The following is a 22,062-nucleotide window of genomic DNA, read 5'->3' as shown; positions in this document are numbered from 1 at the left end:
ATCAAATTGCCAACATCTACTGGATCATCAAAAAAGCAAGAGAGTTTCAGAAAAAAACTGACTTCTGCTTTATTGACTATGCCAAAGGCTTTGACTCTGTGGATCACAATAAACTGTGGAAAATTCTTCAAGAGATGGGAATACCAGAACGCCTTACCTGCCTCCTGAGAAATCTGTATGCAGGTCAAGAAGCAACAGTTAGAACTGGACATGGAACAACAGACTGTTTCCAAATTGGGAAAGGAGTACATCAGGCTGTTTATTTTCACCCTGCTTATTTAACTTATATGCAGAGTACACCATGTGAAAATGCTGGGCTCGATGAAGCACAGCTGGAATCAAGATTTCTGGGAGAAATATCAAGAACCTTAGATATGCAGATGGCAGAAAGTGAAGAAGACCTAAAGAGCCTCCTGATGAAAGTGAAAAAGGAGAGTAAAAAAGTTGGTTTAAAACTCAACATTCAGAAAACTAAGATCATGGCATCCGGTCCCATCACTTCATGGCAAATAGATGGGGAAACAATGGAAACTGAGAGACTTTATTTTTTCAGGTTCCCAAATCACTGCAGATGGTGAGTGAAGCCATGAAATTAAAAGATACTTGCTCTTGAAAGAAAAGTTATGACCAACCTAGACAGCATATTAAAAAGCAGAGACATTACTTTGCCAACAAAGGTCCGTCTAGTCAAAGCTATGGTTTTTCCATAGCTTTTCCATGTATGGATGTGAGAGTTGGACTATAAAGAAAGATGAGCACCGAAGAACTGATGCTTTTGAGCTGTGGTGTTGGAGAAGACGCTTGACAATCCATTGGACTGCAAGGAGATCCAACCAGTCTATCCTGAAGGAAATCAGCCCTGAATATTCATTGGAAGGACTAATGCTGAAGCTGATGCTCCAATATTTTGACCACCTGATGTGAAGAACTGACTTACTAGAAAAGACCCTGATGCTGGGAAAGATTGAAGGCGGGATGAGAAGGGGAAGACAGAGGATGAGATGGTTGCATGGTATCACTGACTCAGTGGGCATGCATTTGGGTAAGCTCTGGGAGCTGATGATGGGCAGGGAAGCCTGGTGTGCTACAGTCCTTGGGATCACAATGAGTCGGACACAACTGAGTGACTGAACTGAACTGAACTGAATGGTCTAGTGATTTTCCTTACTTTCTTCAATTTAAGTCTGAATTTGGCAATAAGGAGTTCATGATCTGAGCCACATTCACCTCCCAGTCTTGCCTTTGCTGACTGTATAGAGCTTCTCCATCTTTGGTTGCAAAGGATATAATTAATCTGATTTCAGTATTGACCATCTGGTGATATCCATGTGTAGAGTCATCTCTTGTGTGTTGCAAAAGGGTGTTTTCTATGACCAGTGCTTTCTCTTGGCAAAACTCTGTTAGCCCTTGCCCTGCTTCATTCTGTACTCCAAGGCCAAACTTGCCTGTTACTCCAGGTATCTGTTGACTTCCTATTTCTGCATTCTAGTCCCTTACTATGAAAAGGACAGCTTTTTTGGTGTTAGTTCTAGAAGGTCTTGTAGGTTTTCATAGAACTGTTCAGCTTCAGTTTCTTCAGCATTACTGATTGGAGCATAGACCCAGATAACTGTGATATTGAATGGTTTGCCTTGGAAACGAACAGAGATCATTCTGTCATTTTTGAGATTGCACACAAGTGCTGCATTTCGGACTCTTCTTGACTATGAGGGCTGCTCCATTTCTTCTAAGGCATTCTTGCCCACAGTAGTAGATAAAATGGTCATCTGAATTAAATTCTCCCGTTCCAGTCCATCTTAGTTCACTGATTCCTAAAATGTCAATGTTCACTCTTGCCATCTCCTGTTTGACCACTTCCAATTTACCTTGATTCATGGACCTACTATTCCATGTTCCTATGCAATGTTGTTCTTTACAGCATTGAACTTTACTTCCATCACCAGTCACATCCACAACTGTGTGTTGTTTTCACTTTGGCTATGTCTCTTCATTCTTTCTGGAGCTATTTCTCTACTCTTCTCCAGTAGCATATTGGGCATCTAGTGATCTGGGGACTTCATCTTTCAGTGCCATATCTTTTGCCTTTCCATAGTGTTCATGGGGTTCTCAAGGCAGGGATACTGAAGTGGTTTGCCAGTCCCTTCTCCAGTGGATCATGTTTTATCAGAACTCTCCATCATAACCCATCCATCTTGGGTGGCCCTACACAGCATGGCTCATAGTTTCATTGAGTTAGACAAGGGTGTGGTCCATGTGATCATTTTGGTTAGTTTTGCCTGACTGTGGTTTTCATTCTGTCTGCCCTCTGATGGATAAGGATAAGAGGCTTATAGGAGTTTCCTGATGGGAGAGACTGACTGTGGGGGGAAACTGGGTCTTGTTCTGATGGTTGGGGCCATGCTCAGGAAATCTTTAATCAAATATTCTATTGGTGGGTGGGGCTGTGTTCTCTCCTTGTTTTTGGCCTGAGGTCAAACTATGGTAAGGTTATTGAAGGTATTGGCACCTTCTTTTAAAAAGTCTATTTCTCCAGTCCTGTGGAAGTTCTATAAACAAATCCTACTAGCCTTCAGAGGGACTGGGGGTTCTCAGTCCCTCTCTCAGATTCCCAGGTTGAGAAATCTGTTGTGGGTACTAGAACTTTCTTAACAGTGCAGGAATTTCTTTGGTATAATTGTAAACATGTGTGTACACACACACACACACACACACATACACAGAAGGAGAGAGAGCCTTAATATATAGAGCTAGGAAAGATTAAAAAAAAAAACAGCAACAACCCTATAGAAAAGTAAACATACATGTCACAGAAAAAGAAATATAAATGGTTCTTATTTCAATGAAAGATGCTCCACTCCACTCATAATAATAAGGGAAATTAAATATAAAACTATATTGAAGTACCATTTTTAAACTAATTAGATTGACAAAATTCCAAAAGTTTGGCAACATGGTCCATTGGTAAGGCTGTAGGGAAACGGGCATACTGTTGGTGATGATGCAAAATGGTGCAGTCTCTATGGAAGGGAACTTGGCAATATCTAACAAAATTACATAAGCATTTAATTTATCCTAGCAGTCACGCATTTAGAAACCTATTTCACAGATACAATGACATTAGTAAAAAATGGAAAAAATGGTTCATGTGTGAGGCTACTCATTATAATACTATTTGTAATAGAAAAAAATTTCATCAGGAGGAGACAGGTTGAATAAACTATGGAAGATAAACAATAGAGTACGTTGCAGGTATAGAAAGGAATGAGGATAATCTATATAGAGTGCAATGGAATGATCTCCTAGACATATTGTCAAGTGAAAAAGAAAATCAAGGTCAAGAAAAGCAAGCTACCATTTATCTAAATATGAAAGAGTAAGGTTGGTCCAAGTACATACACATACATATCTGCTTATATTACAAAAAGAAACAATAGAAGGATAAACCATAAAACAAAAATTAAAACAATAATGGGGAGGAGGTGACATACCTAAAAGAAGAAGGAAGGAATAAGTTGGATGGGACAAGTATAGAACTGAGAATTTGGGAATAAGCTTTGTTTTATAGATTAGGCTATGAAAGAATGCAAATAACTTACATAATGATACAACAAGATTAAATTGAAAATAAACCAATTCTTTAAAATTTAAATGAAACAAATCAACCTAAAATGAAAGAGAAAGAGAGAGGGGAAGAAGAAGATGATGAAGAAGAAACTGAAGGAGAAGAAGAAAGGTGAGGGGAGGAGGAGAAGAAAGAAGAGAAAGGGGAGAAAAGAGGAAGGAAGAGGAAGGAGGATGTGTGTGTGCATAATGCTGTCATCATGCCTGGAACATAGTAAGTCTTTAATATACAGTAGATATTGTTCTTATAGGAGGCATTTCTTTATTGTGAGCACTGGAATAAAAAAATCTGGACCTCACCCCTCCCTTGTTCACTTGCTAGTCAAGGGAATGATGAGATCTAGCTAGCTAGTATTTATTGGGAATCAACCATGTGTCAGTCATGCCTCTTTATTCTATTCATAAATTCAAAAAATATTTAATGAGCAACTACTCTCTATAATGACACTATTCTAGATGTTGTGACTAAACTGAATCAATCAGACAAATTCCTGTATAACAATCCCAAGTTGTACATTCTCATCTATGTTTCACAAATAAGCAGGCTTGAGGTACAGTGGTGTATCATAACAAGTGACCCATCCTGGGAAAACTCTTCCATAATCAGAGATACTAGGCTGCAGTGGGTGCAACACGGTCAGTTGTTCAGTTGTGTCCAACTCTTTGTGGCCCCATGGACTGTAGCCTGCCAGGATCCTCTATCCATGGGATTTCCCAGGCAAGAATACTGGAGTGGGTTGCCATTTCCTTCTCCAGGGCATCTTCCCGACCCAAGGATAAAACCCACCTCTCCTGCATTGGCAGGTGAATTCTTTACCACTAATGCCACCTGGGATGCAAGGGGGATTCCAAAGCAACATGTGTCCAATCCAAAAAGACTCTCTGTCCTGTGAGTCTGAAACTTCTAGAGACAGGTGGCAATGGTGTATTGGTGCTTTGTGATGGTATCCTACCACAAAAAGTGCACTGGCCTGGGAAGTGTCCTTTCCTTTCTTCCACAACTCGGAGACTTCTTTCCTCTAATCTAGATGCATCAGAGACCTGGCTCAATCTCTTACATCCCCTAGGCAGGATCAGCTGAGAGTACTGAGAGCCAGAGAAGAACTAGGTAAATCACACAGACCAAAATCACAACCACAAAGACCCTGAAATTTAAATTACTAGAACCAGACTTACAAAAGTAGACTAGGATCTGTGTGATAAACACAAACAGGTGACTGTCTGCTAAAATAAAAGATTTAAATAGAACCCAGAATCTCCTAATATAATTGACAAAATGTCCAAAATGTGAAGGAAAAAATCTCCTGTCAAAACAAGAATCAGGGAAATGCAACGTGAATAAGAAATGGCAATCAACTGACACCAATACTTAGATGAAACTGATGTTGGAATAACCTGACAAGGATTTTAAGGCAGGCATCAACAAGAAATCACAAATTATATTGAGACAAAAGAAAAATTAGAAAATCACAGCAAAGAAATATGAATTATAAAAATATGCAATTTTACATAGAAACTATAAAAATAAAAACAAATAAATCTCACTGTATGAACTCAACAGTAGTGAGGAGATGGCAGATAATAGAATCACTAAACTTGAGGACAGAAAAACAGAATGTATGCAATCATGGACCTGTGGAAAAACAATGAAAAATCAAACAATTATATTATCAGAGTTTCATGAAAATAAAAGGAAAATATGTGTCTGAAAATATTTTCAAAGAAATAAATGTTAATACTTCACAAATTTGGCAAAACAGCTACTGATTCAAGAGGATGAGAAATTCCTAAATAGAGCAAGTTTAAAGAAATGCAAACCAAAACATATTGTAATGAAATTTCTAAAAACTAAAGACAAAGAAAAAATCTTAGAAGTAGCTAGAAATAAATGACACTAACTAAAGACAATACTAATAGAAATGACATGGGTTTTCTACTTGGAATTATGCAGGCTGGAATGAAGAGGTCAATGTTTTTCAAGTGCTGAAAGAAAAAAAAAACTGTCATAAGTGCAAATTCTATATTCAGTGAAAGTATCCTTCAGGAATTAAGAGGAAATAAAGATATTCTGAGGCAAAGGAAAATTAAAAGAATGTGTTGCTAGTAAGTCTATCCTTAAAGAATGGATAAATGGAGTTCTTCAAACAGAAATAAAAATTCAAACAGAAAATAAATGATTAAATTATAGAAGAAGAAATTCTGGAGCATCAAGAAGAAAAAAAGAATATTGAAAGAGCAAAAATGTGGGTATATACAATCAACTGTCCTCATGAGTTTTATAAATTGTGTTTATTTATTAAAAGAAAAATCTTAAAATTATCTGATACTCATAGCAATATTTGTAAGTGAGAAAGTAAAGGAACCTAAGTAGAATTAATGTTTCCATACTGTACTAAAAAAATGATAAAATGTTGATACCAGTGGAGAGTGTTAATTCACATGTGTATAATACAGTAAATCCACTCTAAGTCCACTATATACAAATGAGTTCCATTCTGAGAGCATATTTATTAAGCCCAATTCGTTTGTAAGTCCAATTTGTTTGTAAGCCCAACAAAGTTAGCATAGGTACCCAGTTGGCTATAAAGTACTGTACTGTCATAGGTTTATAATACTTTTCACACAAATAATACATGAAAACAAAAAATAAAGAAAACATTTTAAATCTTACTGAATAGCACCTTGAAAAGTACAATAGTACAGTACAACAGCTGGCACACAGGGGTTGACATCTATTGAATGGGCAAGACTTAATGACTGGAGAGGGAGAGGAGGTGGGAGATGGTAGAGATAAAGGATTGTCAGCAGTAGGAGATGGAGGGAAAGCTGCCATGTCACTCACATCTGACACTGTTGGAACACATACTTGCATCTTTGAAAATTCACAACTTGAAGGTTCATATGTAGGGGACTTAGCATACCCAGAATGATGTTGAGGAAAGCTATACAAAATTATTACAAATAAATAAATATGGAATCCTAAAAATTTGTTCAAGTAATCCACAGGGAGGCGAGGAATGATACATGGAAGAACAAGAAACAGAAAAAAAAGGATAAAATGGCAGACTTAGGGTCTAACATATCAACAGTTACTATAAATATTAAAAAAAATTAGTACACCAATTAAGAGCTGAGATTGGCACAGTGTATAAAATAAACGCTATCAAATGGCCCTCAGTAAGAATTTCAGGGATGGCTTCAAGATGGTGGAGGAATAGAATGTGGAGAGCACCTTCTCCCCTACAAAAGATCACCTCTCCCACATCAAAAGATAATCTCCATGTGGAACAATTCCACCAAACAACTTCTGAACACTGACAGAGGACCCCAGATGTCCAGAACAGCAAAACAATCTCCTCAGAATGAGGGGTTATGTCTTCTGTGCTGTGTAGCCTGAGAAGTCTTGATGCTACTGTAAGAGGTTGGGTCTGAACCCCAGAGGCAGTAGACTCAACTCCAGTTCTCTGAACCATCAGAGAACTCCCAAAGCCATGGAACATTAATAGATGAGAGCCCACCCAAAGGCCTCCATACCTACACTGTGACAAAACTCCACCAAGAGCCAGCAAGCTCCCAGTGCAGCATGCCCCATGCCAATCCTCCAGCAAAACAGGAACACAATCCTAAATATTAGCAGACAGGCTGCCCAAAGCCATAGCAAACCCATAGACACCCCAAAACTCACTACTGGACACAGCAAAGCCCTCCAGAGAGAAGAGATCTAGTTCTATCCAACAAACACTGGCACAAGTCCCCACACCCATGAAACTTTCACAAGGCACTGGTCCAACCCCACCCATGGGCAGCAGACTCCACAATTAGGAGGAACTACCACCCTCCAGCCTGCAGAAAGGAGACCCTAAACACAGCAAACTAAACAAAATGAAAAGACAGAGAAATACACAGCAGATGAAGGAACACGGTAAACACTCAAAAGATCAAACAAATGAGGAGGAGATAAGGAATCTATCTGAAAAATAATTCAGAATAATGATAGGAAAGATGATACAAAATCTTGACAACAAAATAGAGGCATGTATAAATAGATTGGAGGCATGGATTGAGAAGATACAAGAAATGTTTAACAAGGACCTAGAAGAATTAATGAATAAACAGTCAACAATGCAATAACTAAGTTTAAAAATACAGTGGAGGGAACCAACAGTAGAGTAACTGAGGCAGAAGAATGGATAAGAGAACTGGAAGACAGAATGGTGCAAATAAATGAAGCAGAGAGGAATAAAGAAAAAATAATAAAAAGAAATGAAGATAGCATAAGAGATCACTGAAACACCATTAAGCACCCCAACTTTTGAATCATAGGCATCCCAGAAGAAGAAGAAAAAAGGAAAGGGCATGAGAAAATATATGAGATTATAGCTGAAAACTTCCCTAAAATAGGGAAGGAAATAACCATCCCAAAGCCCAGAGAGTCCCAGGCAGGATAAGCTCAAGGAGAAACATATCAAGACACATATTAATCAAACTAACAAAAAATTAAACACAAATATTAAAAGCAGTGAGGGAAAAATTTTTTAAAAATTAAAAAAAAAAAAAGCAGTGAGGGAACAGCAACAAATAACACACAAGGGGATCACCATAAGGTGAATGACTGAATTTCAACTCTGCAGGCCAGGAAAGAATGGCAGGAATACTTAAAGTGATGAAAGGGAAAAATCTACAGCCAGGATTACTCTATTCAGCAAGGATCTCATTCAGATGGGAAGGAGAAATCAAAAGCTTTACATACAAGCAAAAAAAAAATACAAAAATACAAAAAATACAAAATAAATACAAAATACAAAATAAAAAAAATACAAAAATACAAAAAAAAATACAAAAAAAAATCGGGATGGGGAATACGTGTAAATCTATTGCTGATTCATGTCAATGTATGACAAACCCACTGAAAAATAAATAAATATAAAAAAAAAAAAAAAAAAAAGCTAAGAGAATTCAGTACCACCAAACCAGTGCTTCAACAAATGATAAAGGAGCTTCTCTAGATAGAAAACACAGAAAAGGCCTATAAAAACAAATCCAAAACAAAATAACAAAAAATAAACATAGTATTAAACTCAAAACAATAAAGTAAATGGTAATGGTGTCACACTTATCAATAACTACCTTAAATGTAAATGGGCTAAATGCTCCAAGCAAAAGACATAGATTGGCTATATGGATACAAAAACAAGACTCCCACATATGCTGTCTACAAGAGATTCACCTCAAACCTAGGGACACATATAGGCTGAAAGTGAGGGGCTGGAGAAAGATATTCTATACAAAAGGAGACCAAAAGGAAGCAGAAGTAGCAATACTCATATCAGATAACATAGACTTTAAAATAAAAACTGTTTTAAGAGATAAAGAGGGACATTACATAATGATCAAGATATCAATCCAAGAAGAAGACAATTATAAATATATATGCACCTGATGTAGGGGCACTTCAATCCATAAGGCAAATGATAACAACTATTAAAGGGGAAACTGACAGCAACACAGTAATAATGGAAGTCTTTAATAAATACTCCACCCACATCAATGGACAGATCATCTAGACAGAAAATTAATAAGGAAATACAAGCTTTAAATGACACATTGGAGTAGCTGGACCTAACATATCTACAGGGCATTTAATCCAAAACCAATAGATTTCACTTTTCTCAAGTGCACATGGAACATTCTTCAGGATAGATCACATCCTGGACCACAAACTAAGCCCTGTTAATTAAAAAAAAAAACAAAACTGAAATAATTTCAAACGTCTTTTCTGATCATTATGCAGTAAGATTAGATATCAACTACAGGAAAAAAAAAACTATAAAAACCACAAACACATGGAATATAAACAACACAGTTCTGAATAACCAACAGATTACTGAAGATATGAGAAAGTAAATCAAAATATTCATAGAAAAAAGTGAAAATGAAAACACGACTACTCAAAACCTACAAGATGCAGTAAAAGCAGTGCTAACAAGGAAGTTCTTAGGAATACAAGCTTACCTCAAGAAACAAGAGATACATCAAATAAACAACCTAACATTACACCTAAAGCAACTAGAAAAAGAAAAACAAACAAACAAAAAAAACCCCAAAGTTACTAGAATGAAAGAAATCAGAAAGATCAGAGCAGAAATAACTGAAAAATAAATGAAGGTGACTATAGCAAAGAACAATAAAACTAAAAGCTGGTTCTTTAAGAAGATAAACAAAATGGACAAACCATTAGCCAAATTCATCAAGAAAAAAACAGGGAGAAGACTCAAATCAATAAAATTAGAAATGAAAACAGAGAAGTTACAACAAACAAACCAGAAACACAAAGGATCATAAAAGACTGCTACAAGCAACTATATGCCAATAAAATGGATAACTTGGAAGAAATGGGAAAATTCTTAGAAAAATATAGCCCTCCAAAACTGAACTAGGAAGAAATAGAAAATATGAACAGATCAATCACAAGCATGGAACTCAACACTGTAAACAAAAATCTTCCTAACAAACAAAAGCCCAGGACTAGATGGCTTCACAGTTAATTTCTACCAAAAATTTAGAGAAGAGCTAAGATTTATCCTACTCAAACTCTTCCAGAAAGTTTCAGGGTAAGGAAAACTGCCAAACTCATTCTATGAGGCCACTATCACCCTGATACCAAAACCAGACAAAGATGACACAAACGCAAAAAAAAAAAAAAAAAAAATTACAGGCTAATATCACTGTTGAACGTAGATGAAAAAATCATCAACTAAATTCTAGCAAACATAATTCAACAACATATTAAAAAGATCATACATCATGATCAAGTGGGCTTTACTGTAGGGATACATGGATTCTTCTATATATGCAAATCAAACACTGTGATATGCCATGCTAACAAATTGAATGATAAAAACCAGATGATCATCTCAGTAGATGCAGAGGAAGTCTTTGACAAAATTCAATACCCATTATGATAAAAACTCTCCAGAAAGTGGGCACAGAAGAAACATACCTCAACATAATAGAGACCATATACAACAAACCCATAGCAAACATTATCCTCAATGGTGAAAGACTTAAAGCATTTCCTCTAAAATAAAGATGGGGGAACCACTCTCACCATGACTATTCAACATAGTTTTGGAAGCCTTAGCCACAGCAGTCAGAGAATTAAGGAGCTAAAAGGAATTCAGATTGGAAAAGAAGCAAAACTTTCACTGTTTGCAGATGACATGATTCTCTACATAGAAACCCTTAACAACAACACCAGACAATTGCTAGAGCTAATCAGTGAACATAGTAAAGTCATACGATATAAAATTAATACACAGAAATCACTTGCATTCCTATACACTAACAATGAAAAATCAGAAAGAGAAATTAAGGAAACAATCTCATTCACCATTGCAACAAAATGAATAAAATACTTAGGAATAAATTTACCTAAAGAGAACACCTGTATGCAGAAAACTATAAGACACTGATAAAAGAAATCAAAGACGACACAAATAGAGAGACACACCATGTTCTTGGACTGGAAGAATCAATATAATGAAAATGACTATGCTACCTTTGAAAAACAAGGCAAAAAAATACACTGGAGAAAATAGTGTCTTCAACAAGTGTGGCTGGGAAAACCAGTCAACTATGTGTAAAAGAATGAAATTAGAACATTTCCTAACATCATACACAAAAATAAACTCAAAATGGATTAAAGATCTAAATGTAAGATCAGAAAATGAGAACTCTTAGAAGAAAACAGGCAGAACACTCTCTGACATAAATCAACAGAAGATCCTATATGACCTACCTCTTAGAGTAATGGAAATAAAAACAAAAATAAACAAATGGGACCTAATTAAAAGTTTTTACAAAATGAATGAAACTGTAAGCACAGTGAGAAGACAACCCTCAGAATGGGAGAAAATAATAGCAAATGAAACAAGTGACAAAGAGTTAATCTCCAAAATGTACAAACAGCTCAAGTACATCAATACCAGAAAAACAAACAATCCAATAAAAAAGAGGGCAGAGGATCTAAACGGACATGTCTCCAAAGAAGACATACACATGAAAAGATGCTCAACAGCACTCATTATTAAAGAAATGCAAATCAAAACTACAATGAGTTATCATTTCCCAAATGCCAACAGAGGTCCCTATAGTCAAACTATGTTTTTTTTTTTTTTCGGTAATCATGTATGTATGTGAGAACTGGACCATAAAGAAGGTTGAGCTCTGAAAAATTGATGCTTTCAAACTGTGGGGCTTGAGAAGATTCTTGAAAGTCACTTGGACAGCAAGGAGATCAAACCAGTCAAACCTAAAGGAAATCAACTCAGAATATTCATTGGAAGGAGTGATGCTAAAGCTGAAGCGCCAAAATTTTGGCCACCTGATGCTAAGAGCCAACTCATTGGAAAAGACCCTGATGCTGGAAAGCCTGAGGGCAGGAGGAAAAGGGGGTGACAGAGAATGAGATGGTTGGATAGCACCACCGACTCAATGGACTTGAGTTTGAGCATAGTCTGGGAGTTGAAAGCAGGGAAGCCTGGCATGCTGCAATTCATGGGATCACAGAGTCGGACATGACTTAACAACAAACAACAACATCATCTCATACCAGGCAGAATGCCACCATCAGAAAGTCTACAAACAATAAATGCTGAGAGGGTGTGGAGAAAAGGGAACCCTCTTACACTGTAGGTGGCAATGAAAATTGATACAACCACTATGGAGTACAGTATGGAGATGCCTTGAAAAACTAGGAATAAAACTACCATGTGCCTCAGCAATCCCAGTACTTGGCATATACCCTGAGGAAACCATAACTGAAAAAGACACATGTACCCCAATGTTCACTGCAGCATTATTTACAATTGCTAGGATATGGAAGCAACCTAGATGTCCATTGTCAGATGAATGGATAAGGAAGTTATGGTGCATACACACAATGGAATATTAATCAACCATAAAAAAGAGCACATTTGAGTCAGTTCTAATGAGGTGGATGAACATAGAGACTACTATACGGAGTGAAGTAAGTCAGAAAGACAAATATCATATATTAATGCACATATATGAAATCTTGAAAGATGGTACTGACAATCCTATGTGTAGGGCAACAAAGGAGACATAGACATAAAGATGAGACTTTTGGACACAATGAGAGGCAAGGTGGGGTGATTTGAGGAAATAGCACTGAAATATACACATTACCAAATGTGAAATAGATAGCCAGGGGGAGTTTCATCTATGATTCAGAGAATCTAAAGCTGGTGCTCTGTAACAACCTGAAGGGGGGCGGGTAGGGAAGAAGTTGGAAGGGGGGGTTCAGGAGGGCAACAATACATGTATGCCTATGGCCAATTCATGTTGATGTATGACAGAGGCCATTACAACATTGTAAATTAATTATCCTACAATTAAATTAATTAATTTAAAAAAAGAATTTCTTAAATAGAAGTTTCATTTCTTAAGAAATTAAAAAGGAAGAAAGTATCACGAAAAATTTATATTGAAAATTTTATTTCCTAATGGGGAAACAAAGAAAACATGTTCAAATGATCATGTCCCCCCAAATTCTTTTCCTGCTAATTAGTTTTATAACAATAAAACATTGATCTTCTTAATTAATTTTACCAAGCTAGCACAGTTCTGATATAAATTTTGATGCTGATAGCACCAAGGGCTTCCCTGGTGCCCCAGACTATAAAGAATCTGCCTGCAATGCAGGAGTCCTGGGTTCGATCCCTGGGTTGGGAAGATCCCCTGGAGAAGAGAATAGCTAACCACTCCAGTATTCTTACCTGGAGAATTCCATGGACAGTGGAGCCTGGCAGGCTACCATCCATGGGGTCACAAAGAGTCACACACGACTGAGCGACTAACACTTTTACTTCACTTTTAGCATAATTCTGATATCAATTTTGACGCCAATAGTGTACTTATTTATTATACATATTTATAAATAAGAGTACTTATTTATTATAAATAAAATATTAACTTATAAAACATAAGAGGTCATTTAACCCAAAATCACAATAAAAAATGCCTTGTCCTGGGTATGGAAGATTTTTTAATTTTGGAATTTATTAACATAGGTTATCAAATTAATATATCAATGATACATTCATTAAATAGTCAAGAGATAATGACAAAATCAAATAAAATTAAAAACCATTTCTAATTTTTAAAAAATTATACACTATATAAAAGATTTTTAAGCTACTCCACATTCTGTTATATGTATTTCTAGTCAGGTGCCCTACATGAGTGAAGAATGAATGAGAAACAGTGAGTAGAACAGGAAAACAAAAATTCAGAAACAGTTCACAACACTGCAAATAAACAAACACCAAAAGGTGATATTTTCCCCTATAGAATAAAAAAAGAAAAAAAAAAAAAAACTCCTTACATGTTAGTAATTTAATGTGACAAAGGAAGACATAAAATAGATGATAGACACATACATTATTTATGCTTGGTTAGGTTTCTGGGATATAAGAACTCCATGCACTATTGAAAACAATTGTAATTATAGTGGAAATTAGTAAAATAAAGAAATAAAAGCAAGTGTTACCTGCTAATATATTACAGGAATCTTAAAACTGAATGCATTCTTTAGCTTGATTATTTTACTTCTAAAAATGTCCTGCTGGAAGAGTGTTGCTCTTCTCTAAAGATTTATTTACAGTGATGTTTACAGTTCATCCTGGAGAAGGAAATGATAACTCACTCTAGTATTCTTACCTGGAGAATTCCATGGACACAGAGGAGCTTGGTGGGTAACAGTCCATGGGATCACAAAGAACTGGATACGACTGAGTGACTAACACTTTACAGTTCATATGAGTGAACTTAAAAACTAAATAAAATAAATAATAAAAATAAGATTGTGTCAGATGCTGTTAGCTTCTTATCAAAAATTCATTGCCCATTTTCTTCCTTATTAATATAACATTGATTTCATTCTGGGTGGTAAAGTGACCAGTCTCAAGAACTGATTCTTAATTGGTCTTATTCTGTTATGGCAATCCCATTTTTGTTTGCCAAGTACTCATGTCCTAGCATCCATTGCAATTTTGAGATACTTATAATGCCCAACTCTGGTTAATATGATACAAAAGATTCAAAAGGAAATCTGTTGGGGAGCTTCTAGGAAAATGTGTGTGTGTGCTAGGTCGCTTCAGTTGTGTCCAACTCTTTGCGATCCTATGGACAATAGCCCACCAGGCTCCTCTCTGTACATGGAGTTCTCCAGGCAAGAATACTGGACTGGGTTGCCATGCCCTTCTCCAGGGGATCTTCTCAACCCAGGTATCAAACCCGTGTCTCTTCTGTCCCTTGCATTAGGCAGGCAGGTTCTTTACCACTAGCACCACCTTCTCCCCTAACAATATTAAGCTGCTTTTTTCCCCTGCCCCTTCTTCCTAACTTTGACTATGATGTAAGGATGTAATGCTTTCAGTTATGGTAACCAAAAGAACACAAGCATGAGGAAAAAATAGCAAGGTGCCCAGGATGTTGACAACATTCTGCCCAACCAACATCAAGGTTTCTTGCTTCCAAATTTCATTACATAAATAAATGTGTTTATGGTTCAAGTCTGTTAAGTTTTATGTTATTTTTAACTTAGTACATCCTAACTGAATAAAAGATTAATTTGCCCACAGCAAAGCTGGGACTCAAATCCATGTGCATCTGCCTCATGTTTATTTTTACTGAACCATTGTGACTTTAAACAAGGCACATATCCTCTTTGAGTCTTAGTTTCATCATCTAAAATGGGGCTTATAATACTTTCTTGGTGAGAATGACAGCCAAATTAGATAATGCACATGAAAGCTCTTTACAAAGCACAGACTGCTATACAAGCACAAGCTGTTTATATGTAAAGTTGTTGCAAAAACACAGTATTGCAGTTACTTCATTTTTTTCTGAGGTTTATAGTAGTACTAAAATAAATTACAACCAAAGAGATGCTTAGACAAATATACATTTCATTATGGGCCACTTTTTGAGAGTTTGGTAACAAACAACAGTTTGACAGAAAGACCTGTTTTTCCCCCTTAGAAAAGTTCAGGTTTGTAAATATGGGTGACTTTAAAGGTAATGGCCATGTACATAACAGGAATACATCTAATACCTTGTTCTTATAAAAGTGCTGAGACTTCTGATCATGAAGATCAATGTGATATTTAAAATAGATTTTGTAAAGCCAAGTAGCTTATTCCATTGGGTCCATCATAATGTCCAGCATGACTGAAATCTTGGTGATCATTCCTTGGTCTTGGGATCCCTTATAAACAATGTGGGTACCCCACTGTGGTATAGAATGTTATGTGTAGAGGAGTTAAAATTAGAATTAGTGCTTGTTTCTGGATATCCCTGGGCCTTAGTCTCTATTTGCAAAATAGGTAGAAAAGAGGCAGGCTAAATAATCACTACATTTTGTTTCAGTCAGGGGATCATGTCACTCTCTAACCTGTGAAGTGAAGTGATAGTTGCTCGGTTGTGTCCTACTCTTTGTGACTCTTGGACTGTAGTCTGCCAGGCTCCTTGTCCACGGAATTATCCAGGCAAGATTACTAGAGTGGGTTGCCATTCCCTTCTCCATGGGATCTTCCTGATCCGAGGATCAAACCTGGGCCTCCTGCATTGCCGGCAGATTATATACCGTCTGAGCTACCAGGGAAGCCCAAACCTAAAACTCTCCAAAGGATTCCTGGTGCACTTAAAAATTTTTTTTCTCATCATAAACTTGAAGAGTCCCCATGATTTGGCCAATATCTCTCTCTGAGACCTCATTATGTACTACTCTGTCTCTCACCCAAAAATCATCAGCTGTACTTACATTTTTCCTCTTCCTTGAACATTCCTAGTTCCTTCTCACCTTGGAACTCTGCACTGGTTCTATCCTCTTCCCAGAAGGCACCTCCTTAAAAAGGCATTCCCATACTACACGATAGGAGCTAACCAGTCACTCTGTATAAGATCACTGTAATTTAATGCTTGTCATACTTCCATATCTATGTACGTATCTTGTTCACTGTTTCACTAATTGACCTATGACTGATTCATGTTGAGGTTTGACAGAAAACAGCAAAATTCTGTAAAGCAATTATCCTTCAATAAAAAATAAATCAATTTAGAAAAAAAAGGTAAGGTTGGTGAAGGCAAAAATATTTGTCTGTTTTGCCACATCCACAGTGCCTAAAACCATGCCTGCCAGTTTGTAGGTGTTTAAACCATTCCTAAGAAAAAGAAATGCAAACAGGCAAAATGGTTGTTTGAGGAGACCTTACAAACACTGAGAAAGGAAGAGAAGCACAAAGCAAAGAAGAAAGAGAAAGATATACCCAACTGAATGCAGAGTTTCAGAGAATGGCAAGGAGAGATAAAAAAGACTTTTTAAGTGAACAATGCAAAGAAATCGAGAGAAAACAATAGAATTGGAAAGACTAGAGATCTCTTCAAGAAAATTAGAGATACCAAGGGAATATTTAATGCAAGTGTTAGTCACTCAGTCATGTCTGACTCTTTGCGACCCTATGGACTGTAGCCTACTAGGTTCTTCTGTCCATGAGATTCTCCAGGCAAGAATACTGGAGTGGGTTGCCATTCCCTTCTCCAAAGATGGACACAATAAAGGACAGAAATGGTATGGACCTAAGAGCAGCAGAAGAGATTAAGAAGAGGTGGCAAGAAAACACAGAAGAACTATACAAAAAAGGTCTTAATGACCTGGATAACCACAATGGTGTGGCCACTCACCTACAGCCAGACATCCTAGAGTGTGAAGACAAGTAGGCCTCAGGAAGCATTAGTAGAAACAAATCTAGTGGAGGTGATGGAATTCCAGTGGAGCTATTTCAAATCCTGAAAGATTATGCCATTAAAGTGCTGTACTCAATATGCCAGCAACTTGGGAAAACCCAGCACTGGCCACTGGACTGGAAAAGGTCAGTTTTCATTCCAATCACAAAGAAGGGCAATGTGAAATAATGTTCAAACTACCACACAATTGCACATTGCTTTCACATGTTAGCATGGTAATACTCAAAATAATTCAAGCTATGCCCCAACAGTACATCAACTGAGAACTTCCAAATGTACAAGATGGATTTAGAAAAGGCAGAGGAACCAGAGACCAAATTGCCAACATCTGTTGGATCATAGAACGAGCAAGGGAATCTAGAAAAACACCTACTTCTGCTTCACTGACTATACCAAAGCCTTTGACTGTGTGGATCACGACAAACCGTGCGAAATTCTTAGAGATGAGAGGACCACACCACCCACCTTACCTGCCTTTTGAAAAACCTGTATGCAGACCAAAAAGCAACAGCTAGAACCAGACATGGAACAATGAACTGGTTCCAAATAGGGAAAGGACTACGTCAAGGCTGTATATTGTCACCCAGCTTATTTAACTTATATACAGTCAGTTCAGTTCAGTCACTCAGTCATGTCCAACTCTTTGCAACCTCATGGACTGCAGCATGTCAGGGTTCCCTGTCCATCACCAACTCCCAGAGCCTGCTCAAACTCATGTCCATTGAATCAGTGATGCCATCCAACCATCTCATCCTCTGTTGTCCCCTTCTCCTCCTGCCTTCAATCTTTCCAAGCATCACAGTCTTTGTCAATGAGTCAGTCCTTCCTATTAGGTGGCCAAAGTACATCACGTGTACAGATATACAGAGTACATCATGTGAAATGTTGGGCTGGATGAAGCTCAAGCTGGAATCAAGATTACAAGAGAAATACCAATAACCTCAGATATGCAGATGACACAACCCTAATGGCAGAAAGCAGAGAGGAACTAAAGAGCCTCTTGATGAAGGTGAAAGAGGACAGTGAAAACGCTGGCTTAAAACTCAACATTCAAAAAACTAAGATCATACCATCCAGTCCCATTACTTCGTGTCAAATAGATGTGGAAACAATGAAAACAGTGACATACTTTATTTTCTTGGGTTCCAAAATCACTGTGGACAGTGGCAGCAGAAATTAAAAGACGTTTGCTCCTTGGAAGAAAAGCTATGACAAACCTACCCAGCATATTAAAAGGCAGAGACACCACTTTGCTGACTAGGTTCATACAGTCAAAGCTATGTTTGTTTTTTTTTCCAGTAGTCATGCATGGATGTGAGAGTTGGACCATAAAGAAACCTGAGCACTGAAGACTTGATGCTTCTGTGCATCAATACTGTGGTATTGGCAAAGACTCGTGACAGTCCCTTGGACAGCAAGGAGATAAAACCAGTCATCCTTAAAGGGAACCAACCGTGAATATTCACTGGAAGGACTGATGCTGAAGCTCCAATACTTTGGCCAACTGATGCGAAGAGCCAACTCATTGCAAAAGACCCTGATACTGGGAAAGATTGAGGGTAGGAGGAGAATGGGGTGACAGAGGATGAGATGTTTGGATGGCATCATTGACTCAATGGATATGAGTTTGAGCAAACTCAGGAGATAGTGAAGGATAGGGATAGGGAAGCCTGGTGTGCTGTAGTCCATGGGGTCACAAAGAGTAGGGCATGACCTAGCGACTGAATAACAATGAACAAAACCAGTAAGTGATTGCTGAATTAATAGACAACTGCATAAAATATGTGAGTGTGAAAAAAAATCTGCTGACTGTCTGCTCCCAAACTTTGTGTCCCCAACTGCAGTCTCAATTTAATACCACCCTCAGTTTCTGGGACCAACAGGGACCTGAAGCAGAAACAATTATGCAGCTCTACAAATCAGGGTTGAGTATATAATTCCTGCCTTGTGGGTTGTTTTGTTACCAACTGGGATTCTAGACCCTTCCTAGTTCCCCATCAATGAATCCTCTCTTGCAGTTTCCTCAGTGGTCCAGTTCCTCTATACAGAGGCCACATTTCAGCCTACTCAGTTCTCTCTTTTCCATTCCTAAGACTTGATAGATGGCTCCTGGACCCCAGAGGAGTGGCTCTTGCTTTAGTTGACATATGTCCCTAATACTTAACAGCCTTCCTAAGCCTTTGCATTATATATCTCCTCTTGAGATACTCCATTATCTCATGGAATCCTCCCCTGCCTCTAATGCTGCCAGGTTGAATTCCTAATGAAACTGTGACTGCTATTGTCATAATCTTTGGATTTCATATGTTTTATTTACTAAACATATTAGCCACAGATGGGGTCGACTCTCCTAATCTTGGACTTTCTTGGTTGCCAGTCTGCTTTTGTAGGATGTAACAGAAATAAGTATCCTGACCAGGGGTACTTACCTTGGAGAGCTCTTGTCCAGGTCCACACAGTTGGCAAGTGACACACCGTCCCCATTGGTCCCAGTACTCATTTTCTTGGCAATCCATTGTGAGAAGGCTATGGGCACAGAATACAATTAGGGAACAAATGGAAAAGGATCTCAAGGCAAGTAGTGGCTTCCATCTCAGTTGGTTTATGGACCTCTTAGTCTAACCTCTGGACCTGGGTTAGAAGGTTTGAGGAAGCCAACTCAAAACAGCTAATGCCTATACAGCACTAACCATGTGTCAAGAAGTCTTAAGTGGTTTACATGTAATCATTCAAGCTTTGAAACAACCATATCATGAACTATTATTAGTCTAATTTTGAATGTGTGAAGAATGAGGCATAAAGGCCAAGGAATTCACCAATGTTCATACAGTTAGTGGCTGTAACACTTGCTGAACTGGAAAGAAAATGATAAGACAAGGAGCTGGTATCTGTCTAGGAACTAGAGTATAGCCACAATCTCTCACATGTTACCAGCTATTAACAGTTTTGAAAGCACTTTCATACTCATTATATTTGATCCATACAAAATCCATGTTGTAAGCAGTAGAGATTATTATCCTTTTGTGGATGAGAAAGCTGAAACATGGTTTTCTTTTGCCAAAACTGTCTCAGGTACCTTTGAGGACAACTAGCTGTCATTGCTTCTGTCCTTGGAAGTGTGGGAGAGGAGAATGATCCAGCATGAAGAAATGTCCTGGTACATTAAAGTGCAGAGAAAAGGAAACATTACTCAGATAACAGTTCTCAAAATACAAATGGTATAGGGCACTGGCACTAGCATTAGTCAAAGAGTTGGGAGGTATGGGTTCTATCCTGGATACAGGTTTGCTTAGGACTAATAAGTTTTCTCAGGATATGGGACTTTCAGTGTTGAAACTAGGACAGTCTCAGATAAACTGGGATGGTTTCTCAACTTACTTGGCTCTTCTTTCAATCTATGATTCTGTATGAGTCACTTATTTTTTATGGCTTCAGTTACTTAATCTGAAGAAAGGGGTCGGTATTTTCCTTACCTACCTTATATAGCCCTTGGAATGATTAAATGAACAAAGGTCCATCAAAGCATTCTGAAGGATTTGAGAAGTTATACAAAATAAGACAGAGTTGAGTATATAGAGAGGTAGTTTTCTACAAAGATGAATTTTAATGTCAGTAACTGATACATGAGGCTTGCATTACTCAAAGAGAAAGGTGGGGTGAGATTCTTTTGTTCACTCCTTAACCTCATACCACGGTGAACTGCAGGTGGTTTCTCAAAGTATATAAAATCTTAAATGTGTTCTTCCAGACAGAAGAGAGGAGAGTATGTATGTATACCCTGTGCTAGATACCACCATTCCTCCCTTCAAAAGTCCCCAGTAGCAATGGAGTAAGCTTTCCTGTCTGGCATTCTTGCTTGAATGTACCTTTGCCCACGATCAACTGGGCCATTTTTTCCCATTTCTTCATTCAGAAGAAAGTAGGCTACGAAACCCATTTTTTACATAAGCTTAAGATGCCCCTGTCTATGTTGTTTTGATTATTGACCCATATTGTCAGCCTCAGTAGGCACACTCCCCTCCCTACCCCACATCATGTCATTAAGAACAAGAACTATCAGTGGTCTCACAGCTCTCATGACAAGAGAATTAAGTGTCATGGGCACAGGGCCAGAATACTCGTCTGGGCAACTCCCCTGTATCCTCTTCTTGCCCACAAAAACAGAAAATCATTGGCAGGAGCCAAAGAGCAGTCATGCCCTTAAGATAAGCTCCCAATATAGGCATCTGAAATCTCCAAAGCAGCTGTTTCTGCCCTTTGGGTATCTGAGACACTCTATTCTATTTGGTATCCAGAGCCCCTTCCATCTAATAAATGTCATGTGGCATGAATCTTAACATGTCCCTCTAACCTTGGCTTTGAGACCTGTGAGTAGGCAAGTTAGGTGTATGGCCAAATCCCCATATCAGGCTCCAGGGAACGAACATAGGCCTTTTTTCCCCCCATTTTGTCAAACTGTTTATCCCAAGCAAGCAAATTAAACTGTCTCTCACAATAAGTTTAACCAATTACCTTTTTTTTTTTTAAAGAGAAGAAAGCCACAATGACTCTGATCTGTTCTGAAGAAGCCGTGGCCATGAGTAAAATTGTCTAATAATGGTTAAATTATTACCA

General features: G+C 37.7%; 1 protein-coding gene across 1 annotated transcript in view; it reads right to left on the bottom strand.

The window, feature by feature from the left end:
• EDA2R (ectodysplasin A2 receptor) overlaps positions 1–20,548 on the bottom strand; it is a 76,867-nt gene extending 56,319 nt beyond the window's left edge. The window contains exons 1-2 of the mRNA XM_043459751.1: positions 20,525–20,548; positions 19,878–19,974 (exon numbers count right to left, since the gene is read on the bottom strand). Of these exons, the coding sequence (XP_043315686.1) occupies positions 19,878–19,974; positions 20,525–20,547 (120 nt within the window). The 5' untranslated portion in view covers position 20,548. The remainder of the gene's footprint in view (positions 1–19,877; positions 19,975–20,524) is intronic.
• Positions 20,549–22,062: the final 1,514 nt, after the last annotated feature.

This window comes from Cervus canadensis, chromosome X, assembly GCF_019320065.1.
Source record: "Cervus canadensis isolate Bull #8, Minnesota chromosome X, ASM1932006v1, whole genome shotgun sequence".
Taxonomy (NCBI): domain Eukaryota; kingdom Metazoa; phylum Chordata; class Mammalia; order Artiodactyla; family Cervidae; genus Cervus; species Cervus canadensis.
This window is presented reverse-complemented; position numbering and strand designations above follow the sequence as displayed.